The sequence below is a fragment of the Tachyglossus aculeatus genome, chromosome 4 (assembly GCF_015852505.1).
Source record: "Tachyglossus aculeatus isolate mTacAcu1 chromosome 4, mTacAcu1.pri, whole genome shotgun sequence".
Taxonomy (NCBI): Eukaryota; Metazoa; Chordata; class Mammalia; order Monotremata; family Tachyglossidae; genus Tachyglossus; species Tachyglossus aculeatus.
The window spans coordinates 111,733,752-111,752,077 of record NC_052069.1 but is presented as its reverse complement, the minus strand read 5'-3'; the positions used below and the strand labels follow the sequence as shown (position 1 = coordinate 111,752,077).

At 41.6% G+C, this 18,326-nt stretch overlaps 1 protein-coding gene across 3 annotated transcripts in view; it reads right to left on the bottom strand.

Moving 5' to 3' along the window:
• The window catches only part of CCDC180 (coiled-coil domain containing 180), a 57,871-nt gene that overhangs the window by 10,713 nt on the left and 28,832 nt on the right, over positions 1-18,326 (bottom strand). For 2 of the 3 annotated variants that reach the window (XM_038745272.1, XM_038745273.1), the window contains exons 20-34: positions 17,882-18,057; positions 16,232-16,412; positions 15,526-15,672; positions 15,129-15,273; positions 14,791-14,907; positions 12,860-12,958; positions 11,284-11,379; positions 9,110-9,306; positions 8,525-8,592; positions 8,298-8,409; positions 7,074-7,148; positions 6,827-6,893; positions 6,580-6,721; positions 4,825-4,985; positions 3,307-3,444 (exon numbers count right to left, since the gene is read on the bottom strand). In XM_038745272.1, coding sequence (XP_038601200.1) covers positions 3,307-3,444; positions 4,825-4,985; positions 6,580-6,721; positions 6,827-6,893; positions 7,074-7,148; positions 8,298-8,409; positions 8,525-8,592; positions 9,110-9,306; positions 11,284-11,379; positions 12,860-12,958; positions 14,791-14,907; positions 15,129-15,273; positions 15,526-15,672; positions 16,232-16,412; positions 17,882-18,057 — 1,921 coding nt within the window. The remainder of the gene's footprint in view (positions 1-3,306; positions 3,445-4,824; positions 4,986-6,579; positions 6,722-6,826; positions 6,894-7,073; positions 7,149-8,297; positions 8,410-8,524; positions 8,593-9,109; positions 9,307-11,283; positions 11,380-12,859; positions 12,959-14,790; positions 14,908-15,128; positions 15,274-15,525; positions 15,673-16,231; positions 16,413-17,881; positions 18,058-18,326) is intronic. The other variant, XM_038745274.1, reaches the window with a different exon arrangement.

Below are 18,326 nucleotides of genomic sequence, written 5' to 3'. Positions count from 1 at the left end.
GTGGGACCTGTCAGCCCCATTTGGCGGGTACTTTTGTTTGGAAGCATTCCAGAACACTTCTAAGCAATGACTTTTATGGTAAGGGAAGAAAAATTGCAGGGAGTTGTAGAACAGGGAGCGGGTTCTTGAAGAACTTCATGATATGGAAAAATTGAGCTGTAACCATTGATTCAGTGGAAATTGGGATAGAAGATTTAAAAATATCACTGGGACTGACATCCTTTGGTACAAATTCTTGTATTGTTATTAGGTCACCACTAACAGAATGCTTTACATGGCATTTATTTACATGGTGCACGCACATTGAATTGGTCACGTTGAAATGGCACTAGGTTACCTACCCTTTGCCTCCCTGTGCAAAGCAGCGTGGCCTAGCGAATAGTGAATAATCCCGGCTCTGCCACTTGTCTGCTGTATGACCGTGGTCAAGTCAATTCACTTCTCTGTGCCTCAGTCACCTCATCTGTAAAATGGGGATTGAGCCTATGAGCACCATGTGGGATGGGCACTGTGTCCAATCTGATTTGCTTGTATCCACCCCAGCACTTAATATGGTGCCCAGCACATAGGAAGTGCTTACCAAGTAACAAGGTCATTGTTAATATAATTATTACTTTACATTTCTGTAAATTTACAATATTCAACAATAATAATAATGGCACTTATTAAGTGCTTACTATGTGCAAAGCACTGTTCTAAGGACTCGGGAAGTTGCAAGGTGATCAGGTTGTCCCACAGGGGGTTCACAGTCTAATCCCCATTTTACAGATGAGGTAACTGAGGCCCAGAGAAGTGACTTGCCAAAAGTCACACAGCTGACAATTGGCAGAGCCAGGATTCGAACCCATGACCTCTGACTCCAAAGCCTGTGCTGTTTCCACTGAGCCACACTGCTTCTCTGATACAATACAATACAGTACAATACGATAAAATAGCAATAAGTGCCATGTAAAGCATTCTGTTAGTGGTGACCTAACAATACAAGAATTTGTACCAAAGGATGTCAGTCCCAGTGATATTTTTTAATCCCAATTTCTACTGAATCAATGGTTACAGCTCAATTTTTCCATATCATGAGGTTCTTCAAGAACCCGCTCCCTGTTCTACAACTCTCTGCAATTTTTCTTCCCTTACCATAAAAGTCATTGCTTAGAAGTGTTCTGGAATGCTTCCAAACAAAAGTACCCACCAAATGGGGCTGACAGGTCCCACAGGTCTTTGGGCTATTCTCAGACTTGCTCATCCAAGGACTCTGACAAGATCAAGAGTTTCCAATCAGAGCTAAAAAGGTCCCAAATATGGCTTTATGGCCTACTAAAGTCTACTGTCACACATGGGGCTTATAGTCTCAATCCCCCTTTTACAGATGAGGTAACTGAGGCACAGAGAAGTAAGTGACTTGCCCAAGAAGACAAATTGCAGAGCTGGAATTAGAACCCAGGCCCTTCTGTTTCCCAGGCCCGTACCGTATCCACTAGGCCCCGCTTTTTGCACAGGGAGGCAAAGGTTAGGCAGTGTAGCACCATTTCAACATTGCCAATGTCATGTGCATGCGTCCAACCAAAATGACTTCTTACACTGAATCTATCTGTGCTAATTTTTGGATCATGTTCTACCAAAACGGATTTGAAGCCTACTCCCTTCCAGTCCTCATTTGCCCTAAAATTCTTCCTCCTTTTTCACTCCCTTGTTCAAAATGAAAAGTTGACATTTCTCTCTCCAGATGGTAGCGATGGATAGAACACGAAACATAAAGCATGTGTCCTGTTAACTAGGATGACCTAGAATCTGTTTCCTTAATGGGCTCTGGCCTGAAAATAACACAGAGGTGAGATCCCATGCTATTTTACTTTTTCCGATTAAATCTCCTCTATACAAAGGGATCTTAGAATGCAGAAACCTTTTGTCATAAGTCTCTATTTCAATGTGTTTTGGATCCTAATATGTTTGTACCTCAGTTTGTGTTTACAGACAAATGACTACATTCTAGAAGCCTCATTAGGAAATTGGAACTTAAGGTTTCAGAGTGGGGAATATTTGGATGGTTTAATGGTTTTAAAATAAAAGAAAAACCCCCAAAACACAGTGAAATGGGGGACAGAAATTTGAAAATCAGAACACAAGGATATTTTGCTAAAGTCAGCGTTGATCGGCCCCACAATGCAAATGAGAGGAAAAGTTTAGAGAGGAACTAGAAGATCCGAAAGACTGAACTGATATTGGGATGATTTATTAAGGAGAAGAGAAGGTTTCAAAGACACCATAGAGAGGATGGTGAACACGGAGGATAGAATAAGGGAAACAGGCTATCTGACTGAAAGAACTGTGAGATGCTACAAAGCATAATCAACTGAGGCTTCTTTAGGATTCCCTCTTAAGAAGGATAACCGAATATGGCTAAGTACAGTTCTGCCTAATGGGTGGGGGAATCTTAAGACGGCCTTTGTCATTCTAGTGTTTCAAGACATTGCAACACGATAGGGATGGGGCCACTTGGGGCGAGGACTGGGTGAGGGGAGATGACAGAATGGAGAGCAGTTGGTGCTACAGCCCAGAGGAACTTGTCAGTCAATCAATGGCATTTATTAAGTGCTTACTGAGCACAAAGCATTGTAATAATAATAATAATAATAATGATGACATTTATTACTTTGCACATAGTAAGCACTTAATAAATTCCACTATTATTATTATTATTATTATTATTATTAATCACTTACTATGTGCAAAGCACTGTTCTAAGCACTGGGGAGGATACAAGGTGATCAGGTTGTCCCACGGGGGGCTCACAGTCTTAATCCCCATTTTACAGATGAGGGAACTGAGGCTCAGAGAAGTTAAGTGACTTGCCCAAAGTCCCACAGCTGACAATTGGTGGAGCTGGGATTTGAACCCATGACCTCTGACTCCAAAGCCCGTGCTATTTCCACTGAGCCATGCTGCTTCTCAATCAATCAATGGCATTTATTGAGTGCTTACTGTGCGCAGAGCATTGTACTAAGCACTGGTGGAAAGCAGTGGACCAGGGTAGAAATCTGACTGTGGGAAACTGGGGTCTCTTGACATCAGCCCCATCTCTCTCCTTGTACCCATGTCTCCTCAGAAGCAGGAGTTTCTGATGACCACTAATACAGTAGATTCTCTTTGGAAGAGGAAATTACAGCATTTTATAAATATCCATGAAAAACCAACCTAGGGAACTATTACCTAATACATTACTTTAATTTGAATGGGTGGATGAAATATCAGGGCTCTGACTGGGGATTCATTGAGGAAATCCTGAGACAAACTTGCCAACTCCATTACCTGCAGTTTCTTGGTGTTAGCAGAAATCCCATCCCTGTGTTCCTCCTGCCGTCTCTCTTCCTCTTGGCACAGGGATTTCATCTGCTGAAAGCTCTGTGGGTGCCCCAGAGCTGGACGGAGTTTATTTTGGTTTTCAGCCTTCCATCAACCGATACGTAAATATGACAAAAAATGCCAAGGAGGAGGGAAAAAAAATCAGTCAGCAGGTTTGGTGACTTAATAGAACATTACATCTTCCCCATTTGGACTGTAAGCCCTTTTTGGGACGGGGGCTGGGACTGATCTAGTTATCTCCCCCACATTAAGGGAAAGGAACATGTCTACCAACTTTGTTCATTCATTCAATCATATTTATTGAGCACTTACTGTGTGCAGAGCACTGTACTAAGCGCCTGGAAAGTACAAGTTGGCAACATATAGAGACGGTCCCTACCCAACAATGGGCTCACAGTCTAGAAGGGGGAGACAGACAACAAAACAAAACATGTGGACAGGTGACAAGTCGTCAGAACAAATAGAATTAAAGCTAGATGCACATCATCAACAAAATAAATAGAATAGTAAATATGTACAAGTAAAATAAACAGGGTAATAAATCTGTACAAACACATATACAGGTGCTGTGGGGAGGGGAAGGAAGTAGGGCGGCGGGGGATGGGGAGGAGGAGAGGAAAAAGGGGGCTCAGTCTGGGAAGGCCTCTATTGTTGTATTGTACTCTCTCAAGCGCTTAGTACAGTGCTCTTCACTCAGTAAGCACTCAACAAATACCACTGATAGATTGATCTTCTTTCCTGCAGTTTTCTTGGGCTACATTTTTTTTTAATTGGTATCAGTTAGGCACTTACTATGTACCAGACACTGTACTAAACGTTAGGGTGGATACAAGCTAATCAGTTTGGACACAGCCCAAGTTCCACATGGAACTTCCAATGTCAATCCCCATTTTACAGATGAGATAACTGAGACACAGAGAAGTTTAGAGAGTTGCCCCAAATCACACAGCAGACAAGTGGCAGCATGCCTTAGTGGCTACAGCCCCGGCCCGGGATTCAGAAGGACCTGGGTTCTAATCCCTGCTCCACCATGTCTTCTGTGTGACCCTGGCCAAGTCACTTAACTTCTCTGGGCCTCAGTTACCTAATCTGTAAAATGGGGGTTGAGTGTGAATCCAACATGAATCACTTGTGTCTACCCCAGTGTCTAGAATAGTGCTTGGCACATAGTAAGTGCTTAACAAGTATTATTATTTTTTTATTATTATTTATTATGTGGCAGAGCCAGGGATTAGACCCCAGGTCCTTCCATACCTAGGCCCTTGCTCTATCCATTAGGCCACGCAACTTCCCGCATCCTACTGAACAAGGTAATGAGCGCTCCTTTCAGTACCTGCAGAGCAATTAACACTCTCCCATGGGAGAGGTGACATGAGCCTCTTTTTGTTTGCCTCAAATTGAAGGCTCCTAGAAGCCTCTCTGATTTTAGCCACTGGACTGGGAGCAGAGAATCAGAACTCTCACCTTCGCACTCTCCCACTGTTCCAATTTGTTTTTGAACTGTTGTCGGATCTCATCCATGGAGCAGAGTAGGTTCTGCAGATGTTGCTGGAGAAAGCTTTCAGTGACCAGGCGGACCGTGTGAGGGAGGCGCTCCTCAAACTCCTTTAGCTGATTCCGGAACTCTTTGGGAATAAAGAGAGGCCGAGAGATTTGAGGCACAAAGCAGGGATTTACTGGAACTCAAACCTTAAAAACCAAATGCAAAGAAAATCATATACCTAAAGGAGAATGCATTTAAGTATATGCAACCGTTTCTCTTTTATAATTAAATACTCTAAGGAACTTCCTGAAATGGGTTAAATTTGGGAGATGAATTCCCATTATTTTGAAAATGCACACTTTTTTCCAATTCCAGTGGTCTCAACATTTAAGTGCCTAGGGTGCTAAGTGCTCTTCAGAGCACACAAAACGAATCAATGGTATTTATTAAGCATTTATTGTGTGGAAAGCATTGTACTTGGGAGAACATAACAATATAACAGATACATTCCTCTTCTCATTCATTCATCCAGTCGTATTTATTGAGCACTTACTGTGTGCAGAGCACTGTACTAAGCACTTGGGAAGTACAAGTCGGCAACATATAGAGACGGTCCCTACCTAACAATGGGCTCACAGTCTAGAAGGGGGAGACAGACAACAAAACAAAACATGTAGACAGGTGTCAAAATCGTCAGAACAAATAGAGTTAAAGCTATATGCACATCATTAACAAAATAAATAGAATAGTAAATGTGTACAAGGAAAAGGAGAGTAATAAATCTGTGCAAATATATACAAGTGCTGTGGGGAGGGGAAGGAGGAGAGGATAAAAGGGGCTCAATTTGAGAAGGCTTCCTGGAGGAGGTGAGCTCTCATTAGGGCTTTGAAGGGAGGAAGAGAACAAGCTTGGCGGATGTGTGGAGGGAGGGCATTCCAGGCCAGGGGAAGGACGTGGGCTGGGGGTCGATGGTGGGATAGGCAAGAACGAGGCACAGTGAGGAGTTTAGCGGCAGAGGAGCAGAGGATGCAGGCTGGGCTGGAGAAGGAGGGAAGGGAGGTGAGGTAGGAGGGGGCGAGGGGATGGACAGCCTTGAAGCCGAGAGTGAGGAGTTTTTGGTTGAATCGTAGGTTGATAGACAGCCACTGGAGATTTTTGAGGAGTGGAGTGACATGCCCAAAGCGTTTCTGCATAAAGATAATCCGGGCAGCAGAGTGAAGTATAGACTGAAGTGGGGAGAGACAGGAGGATGTTTCCCAAGCGCCTAGTACTGTACTCTGCACACAGTAAGTGCTCAATAAATACGATTGACTGACAATTTCTATTCTCCGAGACCATTGGGGCAAACATATTTTTTTAACAGTTCAGGTTTGTCTCTCAAGAAAAATTGAAATTGATGTGTTCTACAGATTACAGATGCTTTCATTTGTTTCTAGACTTCAATTTGAAAGTTTTCAAATGGAATACACTTCTGATTTGATCAGATACGAAGCTATATAGTTTAGAGAAACACAAAACTTCTGACTAGGTTTGGATGCCATTCTGTTAGCCCATTCCAAGATTGAAAATGTCAAACCTGCTTCCTGCTAAAATCAGTATTAGCAGAACTAATGGATCCAGAGCCCTTTCCTAAATGTACAGAAGGAGAAGACTAGATCCTTGTCCTTGAAGAGCTAATGACCTAATGGGTTATTTTTAACCTCTTATCTCTGAGCTGAGCACCCTTGAGACTATACCCAGGAGGCAGGAATTGTGGTAGTCATCTGTCTGCCTCTGATAGTCCAGAAGCTTTTTCCCTAACGTTTCTGCACACTGATCGAACGTCTCCTGCAGGTAGTCAGGTCTTGTTATGGGATGCTTCTCCTTACGGTAAAAATCCTTGGGAAGAGAAAGATACAAGTCAAAGGGCCGTTTCTTCAGATACCGTCCCAAGAAATTTGAGTCTCCGTAATCTGACGTGACCCAGGAGGTAAAGTCCCTTACCTCTGCCATCGTCAGCAAGATTTCATTACTCTCCCAGAGGAGATGGTGGATGATCCCTTTAAAGTGCCTGAAGCCAAACAGAAGAGAGGCTCGCCTGGACTTCTTCACAAAGTGGGTCAGTTCAAACTAGTACGGTTTGGGGATGTTTAGGTGACCCAGGATGAAACAAAATAGCCACCCCCGGGGCAAAGCCAGAAACCCATAAAGAAGGGGTAATACGTTCGCAAAGGATGGCAGGCGAACTCACTCAGAAGTCTCGGGCTTCTCTCCAAATATCTGGTACTTCCTGTCTTGTCTGTTGTGTCGAGAGTATTTGAATACGCTGAAGAGACAAAGTTGTTCTGCTGCAAATGGAAACTTCTAACGGTACCAAAAAGAATTACTTCATTCCTCTCCAGCCCTACAACTTATAAACTGACTCATGGACATAACCCCCTTTTCTCTGTTCTTTTATCTTTTATTTCAGTGCCTATCTCCCCTGCTAGAACATAAGTTTCTTGAGGGCAGGGACCATGTCTACCGCGTTTATTGTACTCTTCCAAGTGCCTGATAGAGTGCTCTGCACACATCAGGCACTTGGGAAGCAAGTAGCATGATATAGTGGATAGATGATGATGATGATGATGGTATTTGTTAAGCGCTTACGATGTGCAAAGCACTGTTCTAAGGGCTGATCATGGGCCTGGGAATCACAAGGTCATGTCATCTAATCCCAGTTCCACCACTTTTCTGCTATGGGACCTTGGGCTAGTCAATTCACAATTCACTGAGGCACAGAGGTGTCTCAGTTACTTCATCTGTAAAAAGGGGGTTGAAACTGTAAGCCCTACTTGGGACAGGGACTGTGTTCAGCCTGATTTTCTTGTACCCACCCCAGCACTTAGCGCAGTCCCTGGCACATAGTAAACACTTAACAAATACCACTATTATTATTATTATTAGGAGGACCTAGGTTCTAATTCCAGCTCCGCCACTTGTCTGTTGTGTGTAAAAAAAAAACCCTAAATTCTCTGTAAAATGGGGATTGATGCTTATTTACTTGTTTTTTTTTTTTGTTGTCTGTATTCTCCTTCTAGACTGTGAGCCCGTTGTTGGGTAGGGACTGTCGAATTGTACTTTCCAAGCACTTAGTACAGTGCTCTGCACATAGTAAGTGCTCAATAAATACGATTGACTGAATGAATGAATGAAAACTGTTTCCCCATGTAGGTCATGGACTTTGTCCAAGATGATTAGCTTGTATCTACCCCAGTGCTTAGTACAGTGCCCAGCACATAGAAAGCACTTAAAAAATGCAATTAGAAACAAAACAGAATTTTAAAAACCCAGATCCTCTTATTCCCAGTCCCATGCTCTTTCCACCAGACCACACTGCTTTTCTAAGGGGAGGAGGCTGAAAGAGCAGAGACTATCAAGAGAGACTGTAAGGAAGCCAGACCGGGGAGTGGGGGGAGACATTTCTATATCTTACCTCCCTGATGAGCGCTTTTGGCTCAAGGCATTAACTTTCTTCTGGGAAATACTGAAGCTCCTCTCAGGATTCTGGCTCGCACATTTCTGTCCTTTTGATTCTATACTATTCCCTTTAGGAACAACAGAAAAAAAAAATCCCACAGAGGACTTCCTTTTTAGCATCCTCAGGAAGGGATTTCAAAATTTGCACCATTCATTTGTTCTGAGTTCCCCAGGTTTACATACCTGCTATTCCTGGTTGCAACCTATCATCTTGCTCTTGCAAGGAATCTATAGATCTCCTCATTGGGATTCTAAAAGCAAAATAAAGTGTCACCAGGTTTTGGGATGCTCCAAAGACAGTCCGATCTTTCGATTCTTCCAAAATGAAGAGTGAAATTTGGAGAGAAGATGGGAAACCAAAAAAGGGCAATTTCTGGGCAAGCAGACATATCTTCTGGACGAATGCATGTATATCATTCCAATCTGAAAGTGTGGGACTTGCAATTTGAGCACGAACCTTCTGATTAGATGACATATTTATTTCTTCCTTTTGCTCTCTGATATAGATGGTTTCTACTGGTTTTCTTATTCCTTAATAAGTCATACCCATTTTTGCTGATCCAAGGATCGCCTTCTCTCCACCCTACAGCCTTTTGATGGCAGATCTCGAGCATGAGTTGTTCACACTAAAGAGGATGCACCTCAATACACACCCATAGTTGTGAGGAAGAGAAAAGGGTGGCTATGCAACTCTCATAAGGTCATCCCAGCATGCAAAATGGAAGTGGCTCCCCAAAAGGCAATCTGGTCCCCCAAAGCATTACTCACTCAAGGATGTTTTTGATCACTGCCACAGCCACATCATCAATCATTGGCTTTCCCATTCGGCTTGGCTGGACCAGAATCTCTGAAGTGATGCTTTCTACCTTGCTTCCCTCTTTGTAGTTCTCCAAATGGACTGAACTTGTATTTATACCAGCCTCTTGGACTTGGGCCAAAGGTTCCATCACACTTGGTTTGGGTTCCTAGAAAAGAGGGCAACCGCAACTAATCCAGAATATCTTTCCTTCCTTTCCCTTTCTCTTCCTCTCTCTCCTCTCTCTCTGCCCCGCAACCCACCCACCCCCTGGGTTGCCAGCACCAGTCATATACTGCTCAACCAACAGTGAAGCAAAAAGAATTAATTATATTTATTGAACATACTGTGTGAAGAACACTGTGTTAAGGTTTTGGAAGAGTACAACAGAGGAAGAAAACTGATCTCTGCCTTCAAGGAGCTTACAGTCTGGTGGAGGACACAGACAAAATAATTTCCATAAAGAAGAGAAAGGAGAAATGGATATAGAGAAGTATTGCAGAGAAGCAGCATGGCTCAGTGGAAAGAGACTGGGCTTTGGAGTCAGAGGTCATGGGTTCAAATCCCAGCTCCACCAATTGTCAGCTGTGGGACTTTGGGCAAGTCACTTCACTTCTCTGTGCCTCAGTTACCTCATCTGTAAGATGGGGATTCAGACTGTGAGCCCCCTGTGGGACAACCTGATCACCTTGTGTCCCCCCAGTGCTTAGGACAGTGCTTTGCACATAGTAAGCACTTAACAAATACAATAATAATAATAATATTTAAATAGAAAGGTGTGTAAATCCACTTGCACAACGTGCTGTATAGGGGATTAAATGCATAATCATGGAGTTGGAGCAGAAGTTCTGAGGTGGTAATAATAATAATGATAATAATAATAATGGCATTTATTAAGTGCTTACTATATGCAAAGAACTGTTCTAAGCACTAAGGAGGTTACAAGGTGATCAGGTTGTCCCATGGGGGGCTCACAGTCTTCATCCCCATTTTACAGATGAGGTAACTGAGGCACAGAGAAGTTAAGTGACTTGCCAAAGTCACACAGCTGACAATTGGCAGAGCAGAGATTTGAACCCATGACCTCTGACTCCAAAGCCCGTGCTCATTCCACTGAGCCATGCTGGTAGTTGGGGAAAAGGAAGGTATGGACTAAGAAGGAAAATAAATTCAGGAAGGCCTCAATCAATCAATCAATCATATTGAGTGCTTACTATGTGCAGAGCACTGTACTAAGTGCTTGGAAAAATACAACAAAATTAGCAGACACGTTCCCTGCCCATAACAAGCTTGCAGTCCCGGAGGAGGTGGGGATTATAGAAGGCATTTGAAGATAGAGTGAGCTATGGTTTGGTGGATTTGAAGAGGGAGGAAGTTCCACGTAGGAGGAAGGGTATGAGCAAGAGCTTGGAGATGGAAGACAAAATGAGACACAGCCAGGAGGCTGAGAGGAATGAAGAGCATGAGCTGCTGTGTGTGGGGAGGAGAGAGTGGATAAGTAAAAGGAGGAGAGCTGGTGTGTTGTGTCAAAGTCGGTGGTTAGGAGTTAATGCAGAGAGGAATGAGTTCACCGTTGAAGGTTTTTCAGGAGAGGGGAGATGTGCAGAATGTTTTAGAAAAATGACCTAGGAAACAAAGTCAAGTTTGGACTGAAGAGGGAGGAGACTGGAGGCAGGAAGGCTGGTGAGGAGGCTAATACTGTAGTCTAATTGGGATATGTCAAATGCCTGAACCAGAGTGGAAGGGGAAGAATAGGAGTTAAAAAAGAGGGAAGAGTCGAGAATAATACCTTCAGAGACAGGGAGGACAGTGGTGTAGTTATCAACTGTGAAGAAAAAGTTAGGTAGATGAGAGAGGATGGGAAGAATTCAGTTTTGGACTAACTGAGCTTGAGTTGCCAGCAGGGTAAACATGTAAAGATGTCTTGGAGGTAGGAAAAACGTGATCTTGCAGGGGGAAGTGAGAAGTCAGAGATAGGTGGAATAGATTCAGGAGTCATTGTTCACCATCTCTGTTGTTCTCTCCCTAAGGGTTACTACAGTGCACTCTGCACAAAATAGGGGTAAAAGAACTTGGGACCAATCAGTGCCACTGAGCCCTAAAACCACATCAGTTCATTTTTATAAGAAAGCAAGTCAGCTATTACCAAATGTGTGAGATAACTGTTGAGATACGTGGTCCTTTTGGCTAGTTTTTCCATCAAAGTTTTGGCAAAACTGTACACATCTTCTGCAGTCACAATCTAATGATAAAGACAGATTGATGAGAACAAGGTCACTGAACATCGAAGAACTGGTCAATAAAGACAAAGGTCCCAGGGCCTAAAGAAAATGAGATTTCTTAGTGTTCAGTGCATGTTTTACTTATAGGAGAAATAACTTCCATACAGAATGATCAAAAAGCACAGATGGGATGATGGTGTAAAGGGATGGTGAAGTTTCAGTATGAGAAAAGTCTAAAAAAATTAAGACTTTTCCATTCTGAGGGATGACGACTGAATGAGGAAATGATAGAAGCCTACAAAATCATGAAGGGTGTGAAGAGGGTGAACACAAACTTGTTGTTCATTGACTCCCAAAAGGGCAGAGGGGCTCCTATTGAAGCTACAAGTTGGTAGGTTCAAAACAAAAGGGAACATTTCACATAGCAGGTAGCATTCCCTAACACAGAACTTGTGCAGGATGAAAATACTAGCAAGTTCAAGAGAAACTGGGATATAGTAATAGAAAAACAGCCCATGAGTTGTGAGTGAAAAGGTGGAAGATACAGAAGGAAACAAAAGAAAATCAAGATACGTCCTTAAATATTAGGGTTTGATACCAAAGAAGCCAACTATCATTTGTTTCCTCTAAGGAAATTATATATATATATATATATATATATATATATATATATATATATATATATCTCAGTATCCTGTGCCACTGATTCTGAGTGGGGTGAGGTTGCTGGGTGGCCCCAATACTACTATCTTATGAGGAAAGGAGGAGAGAGAAAGATGATTAACAGTACTTTCAGAATATCACAGAGGTTAAGAAGTCCAAAAAGGACAAGCTACTTCTCAAATCCATTAATTGCTTTTACTATATGCAAGGCTTGTTTTAAAAATAGAATTTCTAGATTTTCATTTTCTTCTTGGTTTTTCTTCCTCCTTGACCAAAGCCTTCCTTCATAAATCAGTCTGTGGATTGATGTGTTGCATAGTGAGAGGCGTAGGTAGTATTCCTCTGTTTTCCTTCTTCAGGATAGAATATGCCTATCAAATTCCCACTGAAACTGATCGTTTTGTCATCATCATGGAAGTTATATCAACAAGCCAGTACTTGCAAACTCAAGTATTCAGTACTTATAGCAGAACCTGCCACCACATATAATATTGTAGTCCAGGGTCTACCTCAAACAGAGATAATGAAAGAATTTGAGTCATACTATTTTGTGATGGAACCTAGGAATCCACAAAATTCATTTGACTTCACTTACAAAATGGAGACATCAAAGTTTTTATTTTATAATCTAATGGTTCCAGTTTGCCTCGGCCAGTGCCAAAGGAAGGTTTTCTCATCTCCATTAGTCTCCACAGGAAGACTGAGTAAGGAGGAAGAATTAAAAAAAAAAAAAATCACTAGTGCGCTTTTACTTGATTTGAGATACTGGGCAAAACCAAATGTTACTCTTAAAATTACAAATATAAGCTGATACCCATAATGCTTAGCCCAACTTACTTTTTTATCCACACTAGGCTGACCACAGATATCAATCTTGTTTTGAAACTGCTCTAGATCAGCATTTAACATTTCAGTTTGAAAATTGGAGTTGGCCACCTACAAAAGAAGGGCTCCCATTATATTTGTCCTGGCATGAAAACCTACACTAGGAAAAATATTACCAATGTAAGGGATTAACCAAAGAAAACGGATGCAACTGTAACAGAATGACTAATAAACCAGCTGTTTCTACAGGGAAGGGATCAGGAAGAATTATTTATTTAGATTAATGTCTGTCACCCCATCTAGACTGTAAGCTCGTTGTGGGCAGGCAACGGGTCTGCCAACTCTGTTGTGTCATCCTTAGAGAGTAGAGTACAGTGGTCAGAACATATTAAGTGCTCAATAAATACTATTGATGATGATGCTGTACATGATTATTGAATTTGATTCCTCAATATTTGACAAATGTTTTAAGGAACTTTAGCTGCCTGGGATTGCCTAGGGTAAAACAGTTGAAAACTGTACAGAATGATCACTATGTCCTGGTTTACAAGATATTTCATCCACACATCTCCTTATCACTGAACTTACCTTTTTTTTTTTAATGCTATTAAGTGCTTACTATGTGCCAAGGACTGTACTGGGGTAGATACAAGTTAATCAGGTTAGACACAGTCCCTCTCCTGCATAGGTCTCACAGTCTTAATCCCTATTTTACAGGTGAGAAGAAAACAGGGTCAATAACTGAGGTACCTGGGTTTATTTTTATAAAAATGGTATTTGTTAAGCGCTTACTTTGTAACAGAAATTAAATTAAGCACTGGGATTAATCAGGTTGGACACAGCACATGTACCACATGGGTGTCTTAATCCCCATTTTACAGATGAGGAACCTCATGAGGCACAGAGAAATTAAGTGCCTTGCCCAAGGTCACAAAACAGACAAGTGTTGGAGGCAGGATTAGAACGCAAGTTCTCGGACTCCTAGGCCCGTGCTCTATCCACTAGGCTTCACTGAATGAGGGAGAATCAAGCTTACAGAATTTTATTTTTTTTCAGCACCAACAATTAAGTGCTTCAGAAACCATCTGTAGATAAAACACATGCCTTTTGGTCTTCAATTAATCAATGGTATTTATTAAGCACTTACTGTTCATTCATTCGATCGTATTTATTGAGTACTTACTGTGCTCAGAACACTTACTAAGCAATTGGGGGAGAGTACAATATAACAATAAATAGACACATTCCCTGTCCACAACAAGCTTACAGTCTAGAGGGGGAGACAGGCATTAATATAAATAAATAAATAAATAAATTACAGATATGGACATAAAGTGCTGTGAGACTGGGAGGGACGATGAATAAAGGGAGCAAGTCAGGGCAACATAGAATATGGGCCCATTATGGGCAGAAATTGTCTCTCTTTGTTGCTGAATTATACTTTTCAAGCTCTTAGTACAGTGCCCTGAACACAGTTAGTGCTCAATAAATAAGACAATGAATGAAGGACAGTGCTTGGCACATAGTAAGCGCTTAACAAATACCATCATTATTATGAATGAACAGGGTGTGAGAAGATGAAAGGAGGGCTTGTGTAGAGCGCTGTACTAAGTGTTGTCTAGAGGGTCACAGTTAAATGTCAACCAGATTTTTCTACATCTACGCTTCTAGTAAATTCATAGTTTGGTCTACGGACAGACAGAAGGGACAAGTTAGGCCAGAGATTGTAAGTCAACCCAGTTGCCATATTAGGGTTGATTGGCTAGTCATGACATCCATCTGTCATTCTGAAAGGAAATCCCACACCCTTAAAATGCACAAATGGATCACATGTTCCCTCACTCCTGTCAATGTGCTCACTTGCTTTTAAATTAGTTTAAATCCCTTTATTGGAAGAAATGGCTCTAAAGACAACAGCATGGCAGCCCCCAAATTCACTATACCTCAGTCTTGATTTTTACTTGCAAGTTTGTCAAAAATCTTTGGATTTTCTCCAGGAAAACCAAATCCACTGTCAGATTGTGGAATCTGGTTTCAAATTTATTAATGACTTCAGTTGCCTACAAAATAAAAAAAAATAGATGATGCAGAATTCATTCTAATTTTCTGGACTTCATGTGTACGAGAATCAATAGGTTTGTTTCCCTAGTGTCATTTTTTTAAAAAATCTTAAAACCTAGATTTTGCAAAGCTCAAATGTGTTTCCAAATGAATAATGGCAAGGGATGCATATCTGATGTTTTAAACCTTGCGTTGGAATTGAATTGAAAAATCTACCCACCTTCTCTAAGTAATAAGATTCCATTTTCTCCATGTCGACCATAATTAAACCTTCAATGAACTCAATTCGGGAGGATTCCTTCTCCAATCTTGCACAAAAGAGCTCGATTTCTTCTGAAGAAAAGTTGCCTCCCTCAGAAAACAATCTGAAAGTAATATTTGATGAAATAAAAGCCATTGACTGGACACCTTTCCCACTTTTCAAATCCCTTAGATAAAAGCATTCAGATTTATAGGGAGTCGTGAAAAATGCAAATGGCCTGCCAGTGTGGTAAAATCTAGGATTTTGTGCATTGCAGATGTAGGTGATCTAGATTTTGTAGAGGCTAAGCTACAAGAAGGCTATGTAAAGCAATGGCCCTTGAAAAACAAAACCACTGAGAATAGCTGTTTTGTACCTGCAAGCTTTAATAAAGTCTATGTTTGAGTCTCGCAGTTTCCCCAAGGCTTCCTCTAAGTACTGTCTATAACTCCTCAGGGAGATCTGCATAACTTCCACATGATGGAGTAGTTCTGAATGAAGAGAATTGCTGAGGAAGAACAGCCTAGTACCAAATGGAGAGAATAGATTTTGTTAGGGAAAAAAAAAAATCGATAGGAGAGCAGCCATGCCACTTAAAGGATTTTAGTCGTCAAACCCTGAGTGGGAGCCATGCGTATTAATGAGCATGCTGCTCTGATTCCTTTCCTGTTAACGCCATCTGCTGCAAACCCATAGATGTCAAAACTGAAAACAAAAAAATGGGATTCTAACCATGAATTAATTCAGTTTTTCAAGGTGGGTAATGTCAGGAAAAATGCAAAACCGCTAACGTACCCAGAACCCCCCCTCCAAGTTTTTTTCAAAATCCTTTTCTTTGTAATTATGATATTGATCAAAATATCCAGAAGAGATATGTGAGAATTTTTATAAAAGACGTATAAAATGTAAACAGCTGGAATCTCTCTCTTCTGGGTGGACTAGATCAAAAAAGAAGGTTTTCTAACAGAAAATGCTCTGCTCCCCGGTTCATTTCAAAGTCAAGCAAGTAAGCCAGAATCTGCAGATTGCCCACAACCTCGAGCAGCTGGCTAATACAACACAGAGGCTTGGGGCCACCTTACTTATCAGACTTAGTGGCATTTAGGAAGAATAACTCCATGTCGGTTATCTTTTTACGGAAGTTTTTGCTCCTGACGCTTTGCTCGTCTTGGACTTTGCTGAACTCGACCTTCTCCTTGTCCAAGGCTTCGATCACCCCAGCACAGTGGCGATCTAATCGTTCTTGGTGCAGCAAAAGTTCAGCTGAAAAGTAGAGGAGGGGTCTTAACCAGCAATCTCCCCCAGCTCTTAACCAATTGATAACCATTCTCCAAATTCCCAGGGGTGCAATTTAGTCTGAGCACAAAGGACAAATGATTGCATCTGTGAGTTGCTTTAACCAGCTGGTAGAACAATAGTGTCTAACAGGAAGTGCTCAATCTTTTATTCACAAAGTACCGGGAGGTTTGGAGAAATCTACGAACCACTTATCCACAGAAGGAAACGCGAGGAATTGGAATTAAAAGCAGGGGTGCACATAGCTGGGAAATTTAAATTTCTTCTGTAATACCTCCCAATGGACAATCATTTCATATCTGGCTTCTAAACAAATTAACTTCTAGGCACAAGGTTTAAATACCAATTCCTACATGAAGGAAAGCAGCAGGGTCTAGTGGATAGAGTCAGGAGTCAGGAGACCTGGGTTCTAATCCCAGCTCCACCACTTGTCTGCTGTGTGACTTTGGGCAAGTCACTTAACTTCTCTGTGCTTCTGTTACCTCATCTGTAAAATGGGGATTAAGACTGTGAGCCCCATGTGGGACAGGGACTGTGACCAACCTGATTATCTTGTATCTACTGCAGTAGTGAGTAGTTTATTATGTGCCCTTGGCAAATACCATCATCATCATTACAAGTCTGTGCTCTTACAGTTTTGAAGTGTTTAAACATAAAAGACTATTAAAATGTCAACAGGAGTTCTGTGCATTTTTTCTTATTGCAAGTAAAAACAACATAAACAATAGCTTCCGGCAGTCGCACCTTCCCATCCACAACAAGCATTTAAAATGTCCACAACCCAAGTCCAGTTAAATAAGCTGATTTGCTGGAGACCCAGTGATTTATATTTGTAGTACTAAAGATTAATTTAATGATATATTTGCCCCCATTTTTATTCTAGTTGGAAAGGGATGAATGGCTTGGCTCTCCCCTTCCCAGCTCTGTATCTCTAAATACAAAACCATTTCACAGTTCTTTCTGCAAACAAGTAAAACGTAGTGTGTTATGTAAACTGGTGCAATCAACACCATGGAGCTACATTTCAAGATTGCAGTTTAGACCTTTAGAAACCGTAACAGAAAAGTGAGATGTTTGAACTGTATAGTCATTCATTCATAATTGCTGAGATCTTACTGCGTACAGAACACTGTATTAAACACTTGGGAGAGTACAATAAAATAAACAGACACATTCCCTGCCTACAAAGGGTTTACAGTCCAGAGGGTGTGACAGACACTAATATAATTGAATAAATGACAGATATGTCCTTAAGTGCTTTGGGGCTGGGAAGGGGGCTGAATAAAGGGAGCAAGTCAGGGCGATGCAGAAGGGAATGGGAGAAAAGGAAAGTCGGACTTAGTCATGGAAGGCCTCTTGTAGGAGACATGCCTTCAATTAGGTTTTGAAGCAGGGGCAAGGAGAGTAACCCGTCAGTCAGACAATTGTCTGTGTACCTGCTCTGACACTGTAGATATCTGTCTCTATGCGTTGGGCCCTTGGCTCGTGTAAGTGAAAACGCAGCTCCAGTTCTGAATTTAACTCCTCTTTCTTAGCAGCTACAATAACATTGGCATTTGACAGGGCCTGGTCAAACCACTTCTCGAGGTGCTCAAAAAAACCGGTGCGAATTCTAGGATAGGAAGAGCGAATAAGAGGTCGAGGGTGAATGTATTCCCAGTAGTCCCTTGAGTGACAAATTGCTTTAATTTCAGAAAAGTCCACTTAAGAAACCTTTATGAGACTCAGTTAAATCAGTTGGAGAGAACAGGATTCCCTGGGGAAACATTTATTTACCGCTTGCTCCATTACAGCAAGGCTTTGATGTGGTAGAGTACCAAAAAAAAATTAACCTGCTCAACTTGTTTTTCTTTCCCTCTTTGCAAAATCTCACATTAATCA